The sequence below is a fragment of the Zootoca vivipara genome, chromosome 1, assembly GCF_963506605.1.
Source record: "Zootoca vivipara chromosome 1, rZooViv1.1, whole genome shotgun sequence".
Lineage (NCBI taxonomy): Eukaryota > Metazoa > Chordata > Lepidosauria > Squamata > Lacertidae > Zootoca > Zootoca vivipara.
Window position 1 is genome coordinate 26369457 of NC_083276.1, and position 10802 is coordinate 26380258.

Here is a 10802-nt window from a genome sequence, read left to right on the forward strand (position 1 = left end):
AGATAGCTGGTCTTTGAAAAATGAAATCTATTCTTCGTCTGAGTTGCACAATATTGTCCTTAAATTTCAGTCCACTATAAAAACACAAACACTTTTCAAGTTAAATACTTTCCACTAGAATATAATATAAATTCAGGTGAATGCTTCTAAGTCTAACTAGAGAGCAACAAAATATGGTTATATAAATCTGAAGTCTTTAAAGCTGGGATGGGGAATTTGTTACCTTCCAGATGCTGTTTGGCTCCAGTTTCCATCAGTCCCAACCAACATGGCCAATGGTCAGGGAAGATGAAATTTGTCATCCAACAACATCTGGAAGGCTGCATGTTCCCCATCCCTGCTTTAAAATAAACTTGGCAGATAATTTGTACAACAGGTGAATTCCTGAATGAATTTTTATGTAGTGTTTGCCGCTTGTTTCCCTGCTGAGTGGCTGTGCACCCTGGTCCTTTTATGCCTTGATGCCCTCTGAATCACACAAATGAAGGGTCTGCAGGAATACCTGTTTGTGTCTCCTCAATGTATTTTAAGTGGTTAGCTTAAAAAATTACAGCTATCTTGTATCTGTTCTCTGCAGCTGTTTAAGAACGTATGTGAGCGAGGCCGTTGGTCTGAGAAGCTTATGACTGCCTACAATAGCTATAAAGATGGTGATACAAATTCTGCTGTTGTTCAATATCTGCTGCTGGCGGAACAAGGCTATGAGGTTGCACAAAGCAATGCTGCCTTCATTCTTGATCAAAGTAAGGGATTGGACTACATCTTGTATATATTACTGGCTTGATGCTGATTAGCTCTGCCATGCTTTTTAACATCCAAGGTGGCTTCATATGTAATGATACGCTTCTGGGGTTAGAAATAACCGACCTGAAACAGCAAGCTTCTTGACAAATCATGAGTTATAACTTAAACAGAATAATATATATGTTCCATTATGAATAAAATCATAGAATGCTATAGTAAAAGTGTCCCTTCATTCCCCCAAATGCCTGTCCAAACTGAGACCTTCCACACTTAGTGCAAATGGGATGCTGCCCCACTAAGCTTAGCCAACTTCCCACCTGCTTGCCTTCTTCCTTACGTCCCATCCAGGGAGCTTCCTTCTCCTTAATCTCAGTGAGGATGGGGACAAACCTAGAATGAGTTAACTCTGCCTGCCTTTGGCTCTGATTCTACCTACTGTTGGCCCCTCTCTGCCTTCCACCCTACTAGTTTCATTGGGCACCAACATTGGGCTTGCACTTCTTCAGAGATTTCCAGGAAATCAATATTTTGCATGTGAAGCAGTCACAATGCACAGATTTCACATGCTCTTGCTTGTTGAAACTTAATGAATGAGTGCTTTTGAAAAGATGATCTGTGTTAATCTTGGGCAACGTAGTGGGATTGTTGGGCTTTTTAGGTAATCGCTGAAGTACGTAACTGTTTAAATTGACCCATTATCATGCCACTCTTAAGCAAGCTTCCTATTGAAAACTAGTATAGGCACCGTGTGTGTTCTGTCCCCATAGCATTCTATCCCAGGGTTTTTGCGACTCTAAATTTAAAGTAAACTACAGGCCAAATTATCAGTTATGGAGAGAATTCTTCTCCCACTGGACCATAATTGCAGTTTTGGGAGGAGGGGAAGAAACAGAACTAATATATATTATTTTTAGAATAGGACCAGGGCTTGCTGTTTTTCAGCATTTTCCAGGTCAGTAAGGAAACACTGGGAAACCTCCTCTCCAACAAGGGAGGGTAGGCGTTCTTGCTGCCTTTGGATATTTGAGGGTTTTCAAGCCTTGCTCTTACGGGATTGCTTCCGAAGAGAAGATTTCATGAGCGGAAACATTATTTTTAAACATGTTGTTTCCCAGGCTGTTAGATGCAGGATGGCATCTTGCGCAGGGAACACAGGGGCAGAAAATCAGCCCCATAAAGGAAAGTTTAAAACACAAACCCACCATCTATGCTTGCTGATGTGCAAGGGCCTAGTGTAACCTCCTGATTTTGGTAGGCTCTTGCCACCAACCACCGTGACCATCAGGGTCTGGCAGACTAGATGCAGGCAAGGGGTGGTGACTGTGTGGTGTGAATGACAGAAATCATTTGGTTAACTTTGTGCAGCAGAGCTAGGAGGCTGTGCCCACCCCTACTCACATTATATCATCAGCCTGAATCATGCGGGTACTTAATCCTTTGGAAATTCAATATGACTTGTGTGTTTAATTCTCCCAACATTTATTCTAACTCCTCAGAAGAGGCCAGCATAATAGAAGAGAATGAGACTTATCCCAGAGCCTTACTGCACTGGAATAGAGCAGCCTCCCAAGGTGAGTCATAGCTCAAATTCCCTGGTTCCTCGGCCATAGCACACATGAGGAGTCCTTGTGGCAGTTTCCTGATCGGACTGGTAAAGGGAAGGGAAGATCCCTATTGCTGCTGTGTCTGGAAGCAGATCATGAATAGGTTAAAGTCTTGCTTTGTGCCACCTGAATCCTCTCTTTCCTGCAGCCACATTTCTCTGACTATTGCAAAATACAGTCAGATCTAAGAAATCTTGCATATTACAGAGCTGAGCTGATACTGGGTCTGCTTTTGCCATGTCAGTGCACTTGACTTATTGTGCAGTAGCTGCTATAATAAGCCTAGATCCCAAACTTTGTAATTTCTGAAATGAAATTTCTGAAGGCTGCCATATTCTCAGGGTGCATTTGCATAATAGGGCACACATGTTCAACTAAATACTTCAGAATCAAATTCTGTCCATAGTGCCAGAAAATATTGTGGTGGAATGAAATTCCCTGTACAATTGGTTATTGGTCTGGGACACAAACCTGCAATCCCTGACAAACTGAAAGAAATGTGCCATAAAGCCCACTCTTCTCTTCATCGTGGTTGTTCTTTTGCTGATAGGTTACACTGTTGCTCGACTGAAACTTGGCGATTACCATTTCTATGGCTTTGGAACTGAAGTTGATTACGAAACAGCATTTATTCACTACCGACTGGCAACGGAGCAGCAGCACAGTGCCCAAGCTATGTTCAACCTGGGCTATATGCATGAGAAAGGACTTGGTATCAAGCAGGTGAGCCACCTTGGGAGACATGGTCATTGTGAAATTTGTTACAGCAAAATTTCCATTACGGTCAGTTGTAAGAATCTCTTGCCATCTACTGTAGGCATTTGTACATAATGCACTGGGCAGCAGGTGGGGAAGGGAGGAATCCCTCTTTGCAATCTGACTAAATGGAGACAAGGTCACCATTAATGAAAGTGCCTTGCATATTTATTATGCAAAATATTGGGGGGGGGGAAATATCAGCTTCCTGCTGTTATTTAGAAGTTGGCACCAACAAGTTCAAGTTAATTGCTTTTGTTGTCCACAAATATATTTAATTTTATGTGTTTTGTAGGATATTCACCTTGCAAAACGCTTCTATGACATGGCAGCTGATGCCAGTCCAGATGCTCAAGTTCCAGTCTTCCTTGCGCTCTGCAAACTAGGAATCATTTATGCCTTCCAGTATGTACAAGAAACCAATGTAAGTAATGCAGAGCTTTTACAGGAAAAGAATGATACTGAAGGTACTTTGATGGTGGTACATTCCTAGTCACAATTACCTCTCTTCCCCTTCTTCTGCGTGACTGGCTTGAGGTATAGCTGTATAATAGGAAACAGCTTTAAGGTGCAGGAACACTTTGCCTATAGATAGAACAGTTTCTGGCAGTGTGAAAATTTCTGGTTGGAGGTCAATGTTTGTCCTTGGCTTCTGTCCCACTTCACATGTAAAAGTGTTTCCTTGTCACACTTGCTCCCATTCAGCTAGTGAAGTAGACTATACCCAAAATTGAGGGACGTGGGTGGCGCTGTGGTCTAAACCACTGAGCCTCTTGGGCTTGCTGATCAGAAGGTCAGCGGTTCAAATCTATGCGATGGGGTGAGCTCCTGTTGCTCTGTCCCAGCTCCTGCCAACCTAGCAGTTCGAAAGCACACCAGATAAATAGGTACCACTGTGGTGGGAAGGTAAACGGTGTTCCCATGCTCTCTGGTTTCCATCACGATTTTCTGTTGCTCCGGAAGCAGTTTAGTCATGCTGGCCACTTGACCCAGAAAGCTGTCTGTGAACAAACAGCGACTCCCTCGGCCTGAAAGCGAGATGAGCGCCGCAACCCCATAGTCACCTTTGACTGGACTTAACCGTCTACCTTTGTTTACCCAAAATTGACCCACTGCCCCTATTGCAATGCCTGACATCCTCGTGTTACCCTGATTGACTGAGTTTTTAGGTAGTAATCCAGACGGTTCATGTTTTCACATGACCCTTATTCATCATTATACTAGAGACTCCTTTGAAATCATTGGATGTTATGCTGCAGGAGTAGCCAACATGGTGCTGGTGGAAAATCCACAAATGAAGCATGGAGGCAGTTTCCATCCCATGCTGTCCCTTCCCCCCACAGCCTCCAGAACTGGTATTCATTGCCAAAACTCCTCTGACAAGGGAGACTTCATTAAGCCATCATTGCTAATATCCAGCTATCTAAGGGATCCTTAGGCTGTGAAACCATCAAGCTGGGTGCGGGGAGAAAGAGTCTGAACCTATGCAGGTCAGGGTTATGACTCCTTTTTCTTGCTTCTTTCAACTGGTCGTACTCCCATTGGATAGGGACTCTTAACTTGGCCTGTTTTCAGGAAAGCCCTGGGGCACTTCATTTTTGTCCCTTAGAAATGGGCCTTCACATTTCTCTTGCCCTCTGCTACAGTCAATTGGGGTTTAATTGTGAAGCAGTAAGCTGCAGGAACGCCAAGCTGAAGCTGTGCACCCATCCCACCACCTTTCAGACTGATCCCTTTATATTCCTGTTGAGGAAGAGTGGGAGAGAAGTGTTCCCCTGGGTGTTGCAGAGCTGGTAGCCAGTGAGCAGGTATAAAATTTAACTTGAGTTAAAAAGAAAACTTGCAGCATGTGGGAGGTGTGAAATACACTAAACAGCTTTCCACGGCCCTTAAAGAACATAACCTGGCTGCAAGGTCGCCACAGATAAGTTGCCCATCAAAAAGGCAAGGTTTGACACTCAGTAACATTCTTGTTCAGGGACACGGGTGGCGCTGTGGTTTAAACCACTGTGCCGCTTGGACTTGCCGATCGGAAGGTCGGCGGTTCGAATCCCCTGCGACGGGGTGAGCTCCCATTGCTCGGTCCCAGCTCCTGCCAACCTAGCAGTTCGAAAGCACACAGTGCAAGTAGATAAATAGGTACCGCTCTGCCGGGAAGGTAGACAGCGTTTCTGTGTGCAGCAGAAGCGGTTTAGTCATGCTGGCCACATGACCCGGAAAACTGTCTGTGGACAAACGCCAGCTCCCTCGGCCTGAAAAGCGAGAGTCGTTCGCGACTGGATTTAACTGCCAAGGGTACCTTTACCTTTACCTTTTAACATTCTTGTTCACATAAGGGGCAGGAAGCTATTGAAATTGTGGACAGCAGCTGAGGACTGAATGCGTCTCGCTTTGTCTGTTTTTTGTTTAGATCAAAGAAGTGTTCTCACACCTTGACATGGACCAGCTCTTGGGACCTGAGTGGGACCTTTACCTCATGACCATCATTGCTTTACTCTTGGGCACAGTCATTGCTTACAGGCAGAGGCAGCACCAGGCAATTCCCAGGCCGGCAGGGCCACGGCCAGCTGTGCCTCTCCAGGATCCTCCCCCAGAGCATCAGCCACCGCAATAGCAGGAACCTCAGTGAAGTGAACTGGATTTTCCAGCCAGGACTGTTTTGCGTGGTTTTAGGACACCCCATGAATGGGTCACATCGGCAAGGGAGGTGTAAAAGAGTGTCGCGTTCTGAAAGTCGCTTAGGACTCTTACCTTTCTTTTTTCAGGGATATGTATGTTTCCTCAATGCGGAGTTGAATGTTATTTCAGTGCCAGTGGAATAACGAAACAGCTTTTGTGAAACATGCGTGTGTTACTTCAGAAGTGATGCCTGCTGTACCAGATTGTTCAGTGCCCTTTTTCAGTTGTGTCTCAGTAGTTCAGGTGATGATTGTGGTGGAGGTTGGCCTACACAGAAAGGAAACTTATAGTCCAGTCTTTGTTCAAGAAAGTCAAGCCTCTGCTTTTCTTCTAAGTAAAAAAAAAAAAATATGCCATGTGAGTATGTTTGCAATTGTGATAAACTTGATTTATTTTTCTGGTTCTCCTCCCAATTCTTTTGACACCATCTTAATCCCTTAATAGTATTTCCAACCCTTGAGTGTCTGTGGGTGCTTTCATTTGGATATATCAGTCCATAAGCAGATAAAAAGACTATCAGTAAATATGAATATACTTATTCGCGGTGATCTGTACTTACCCCTCTCCACTTGGGCAAATTCTTCCTAGCAGCAGTGGCTGAAGTATGATTGCACTTCTAAAATGACAGATAATTTAACGAACAAGTCCTCTGCAGCATGTGCAGAATTCTGATTTTTTAAAAATTATGTACACTGCAAGAGCCTTTCTGAGACGTGTAAGGATTCCACCCCACCCAAGCTCACTCAGCCTCTTTTCTTTTCTTTTCTTTTCTTGTTCCACAAATATGCCAAGATTAGCCGAACAGTGGGCTGGAGAAAAGGCCAGTGCTTTGTTAAGCTCGTCTTTATGGCAGTCTTTCTTTTCTGTTGCTTTTCCAGTCCATCATAATTCAGGTCTAATGAGCCAGATTTGTCTTAACCAGATATTGCAAATTCTATTCAAGCATTCAGTTCTAAATGCATGAAGGGGCCCTGCAGGAATGTATGGCGCTAGCCCTGGCCCCATAGCAACACAGGCATTTGCAGCATTCCACAGCACATGTGTGGTCATCTCTTCGATGCACATAGGATTTCATCCTCAGAGGCAGGAATCCAATCTTGTCCCTGTGTCGGAAAACCTATGCACATAGAAAGCAGCCCCCTTCAGATTGAGCTGAAAATGGCAAAACAATGCTGGCATACATTGTGTGCATTCCCAGAGGTTTCAAATGCCCAAACAGGATGATTGCAGTAGGTGTAGGAGACACTGCAACTTTGGGTTATTAATGTAACCTCAATCTACATATCTGAAAATTGGTTAATTCCCATTTCTGTTGCATTAGCTATCATGAGATGCAAAGCACTCAATTAGCATATACTAGTCAACTCTAAATGATGTATCGGTTAATAACACCCTCACCATTTATACCGGTTTGGCTCCAGCACACATGATTTTTAAGCTCCTTGGAGAGTAGAAATACGATGCAGGGGTGAGAGGACCCCCAGACTTTGATAAGAGCTGTTGTAGTACGAAAACTAATTCAACATGTTTTTTCCTTTGGCCTCAAATCAAACAACATGTTCCAGGCTATAAGATGACTATGGATACTTGCTGTTTAACCCATTGCTCTTTTAGTAAGTCACTATATGAAGCAAAGATGCAAGGACAATTTTCTGGCTGAACGGATGCGCAGAAACATGTTCCTTTTCAACTACTACAGTAGAATATACATGTGTCTGTTTCTAGAGCATCATTATATCAGCTGTTGGTACCATTGAAAGCAATGTGGTATTTAAATGTTGTTTAGAGTCTGGACCGCATACGTTGCATGCTTCTCAAAAGCACCTTATCTTGCCTTGTTCAAATGCCAACAGCCTTTGTTAGTAAGCAAGTAGGCAAGCATAGTTGGAGTAGCAAGGGTTTCCATTAAAAGAGAGACACCGTATGGCTCTAAAATGTTAGGATATTATTGAGCAAGATTTTCTTCCATTAACATGTCTTGGAATCTGTGAGAAGAGCTTGTAGAAGCAGAGGTGTTGTGTGGCTTAACAGTATTATGAGGTTGGACAACTTTGAAGGTGGTCCGAATGCTTTTTTTCCCCCAAAATGTGCAAATCAGATAGACAAGGTGCAAACGACAACTAAAACCTTGCCATAATTTGGGTCCTACATACAGAGTACAGTTCAAAGGAACAACAGGGTTTGTGTGGGGGGTATTCCTTTGGTGTTTCAGCAGCTCCAGTTGGAAGGCTCCAGTTGGAAGTGATGGTCTCTCTGTTCGTGCATTTGTTAATTACTACAGGGTAAAATCCAGAAAAGTGTGCTTGATTTCAAATGAGACTAAATTGTGATACAGTTGTTTCCTACGTTAAAATCAATACTTTCTTCGGAATGAACAGCTTAGTAACTGCATAATTCTTCAAAATAACCAAAATATTCCCCTCCGCTATTTCATTTTATTGCTTCTGTGGAGCTTTTTAAAGAATTGCTAATTGTGCCACTTTAAATTTGTTTTGATTCACTTGAATCCACTTGAATTCCACTTAATGTAGTGACTATAGCCCCCATAACCACATCCATACTAAAACTAAACCTTGAGATAAGCAAAACACATGATCTCCCCTTTTGAATTATTTTCCTCCTTTAGAAAGTAGTAAGTGTGTTTCCCTTATGGATTTTGCCATTGCTGAGAAGCTATTTAAATAGCATCCATTCAGATTTGATGTAGCTGACACCAGGTTACATGGCAGAACCATCAAGCAAACTCAGGGATTTAAGAAAAGATCAGTAGGTCTAGGTTATCCACATATAGTATCTTTGAAGATCCTCTTGTTCTGAACTAACCTTTTAATTTTCCTTTTAAATTAAGACTAGCATCTATTAGTATAAAATTGCTTGCATTCAGTTGGCGCTAGTAAAGCAGGCTTTGCCTTTTAAACTTTTTGTCATGGGGTGTGATTTTTTTAAAGAGCACCCTCTTGCTATTTAGAGGGGCAGGTGGATTTAAATTATCTAAGCTAAATGGAATTGCTTGACATGGATCCAATTGTTGGATTCAAGTTCTTTTATCGAAGATAGATTAGAACATAAATGGACTTGGCTAAGGATCTGCTGAGACTTGTGTCTTTTTAATCCATCTCTTTTCTGAAAATTGTCACTGTACCAGATGTTGTGAATGTGAACAGCAGCATGTTTCAGAGACTATAATTATATATCGTTTGAATTTTGCTTCCCTGGATGTAATTAGTGCTATCCATATGTATGAGAAATTTCTCCTTTCACACGTTAAGTGACAGTGTTTGAGTGAAGGGTTTACTCGAGTCTTAAATCACTAAACCAGGAATAAACAGCATATTTGAAGTAGCAATGGATGTCCCACCACAAATCTGTGTTGGGTTAGCTTAGCTCTGCCTTTCTCTCCATGGTAGCTGTCACAGATGCTTCTTAATCTGCTTTTCCATAATGTGGCTGTATGTGTGAAAATACTTCACTCTGTGATTGACATCATTGGGGAAATAAAGTGGGGGAAGCTTGCCTTTAAGAGAAAAGGCTTCTAATATTTTCACTACTTACTGGGGGATGAGAAAAACTGAAAGACAGTTGTTTCCCCACTATGTTTTAACAAACCAAACAATACAGAGCACCCAGTCCATCATCTCAAGGTAGCCATCACTGTTGAGCCCAGTTTGGGTTTTCTTTGACACGAGGTATTTTAAACAAGCCCTTGCTTAAACCAACAAATAAGAAGTTAGCTGTGACTGATCATTACACATGAGGCTGGGTGGTATGTATAAACCAAGGCAGTAGTGCTTGCACACAAAGCACTAGCACACCAGTGCCACGTACCCCTGGGCCACACATCCCTGATGCAACTGACTGGTTCCACTGATTTAAGTTAAACTTAAGTTACAATCCTATGCACGCTTGCCTAAGAATGCACCCTGTTGAACCGAATGAACTTAATTCCAAGTACGTAAATAAGCTTAGGATCAGGCTGAAAGTCCAACGTAGAATGGATTGGCGCCAACAGCTTGCACACTGTTAATTTGCTGTTTCTAAAACCCACACACCCCAGTTATAAGAACGGAAGCTTACTTTACCAATTCTTTAATATTTTAAACAGCACGAAAAACAGGTTACTTTCCGCTTTTTTTCTTTTTCTTTTTTGAAGGGTTGGCATGATTTGAGAGCTGCAACTGAATGCATACAGTTGGAGAAGGCTAGTGAGAAGAGTCCTTTTGTCTCACGCTGGCCTAAATCACAGAGTGAATAAAGGGTTTTGTAAATTTTCTTTTGTATTTAAGATGATGCAGTATAAAGGCTGGAAAAGTGTAATATAACTGTAAACACATCCTGTTAATAGAAAGATGTACAGATTCATTTTGTACTATATCTTGTTGAATAAAGATGCCACTTTTGTGATTGGCCTGTAATGATGTAAGAGAAGTTGTGTTTCTTTTTTACGTTTAAAAAGAACTGGCATTTCTGACAAAAACTATGACCTATACAGCTGAACGAGAAATCCCCCACCCCTTTTTTAAATACACTTAGTGCCTAACAATACAATACAATTCTTGCCTACTTGGCAGTAAATGCTGATTTCAAGTAAATATGCACAGGATTGCAACCTTAGGGTACAATACAATGCTCACACACAGCTTTTATATAATAATAGAGCACTTGTAATAGCAATTTTCCTGTGCTCAGACTGTTTCAAGTACATCACCTTGATAGCTCTTTCAACTTTGTGGGCCATTACATTATTCCAGATTGGAGGTGATGGAGACTGATACAGTGGCTTGCCTGAGCTCAGTGAATACACAGGTGATTTGCTCCTGCGCTTGACTGCTATCCTACTCCCTCTCAAAGGTAAAGGTACAGGGACCTCTGACCATTGTAGGACTTATGTAATTGCCACTAACATTTTCATACCTTTATAATTATCCTTAGCGTATTCCACAAATTTACTCCATTGTAATTTGAACTTTCCCTCGTCCTGTTCCCGAATTCTACAGGTTAATTTGGCCATTTCCATATATT

At 42.2% G+C, this 10802-nt stretch overlaps 1 protein-coding gene across 1 annotated transcript in view; it reads left to right on the plus strand.

Moving 5' to 3' along the window:
- Positions 1 to 10195, plus strand: part of SEL1L (SEL1L adaptor subunit of SYVN1 ubiquitin ligase) — a 36952-nt gene extending 26757 nt beyond the window's left edge. The window contains exons 17-21 of the mRNA XM_035107784.2: positions 578 to 743; positions 2241 to 2315; positions 2899 to 3071; positions 3400 to 3528; positions 5515 to 10195. Of these exons, the coding sequence (XP_034963675.1) occupies positions 578 to 743; positions 2241 to 2315; positions 2899 to 3071; positions 3400 to 3528; positions 5515 to 5718 (747 nt within the window). The 3' untranslated portion in view covers positions 5719 to 10195. The remainder of the gene's footprint in view (positions 1 to 577; positions 744 to 2240; positions 2316 to 2898; positions 3072 to 3399; positions 3529 to 5514) is intronic.
- Positions 10196 to 10802: the final 607 nt, after the last annotated feature.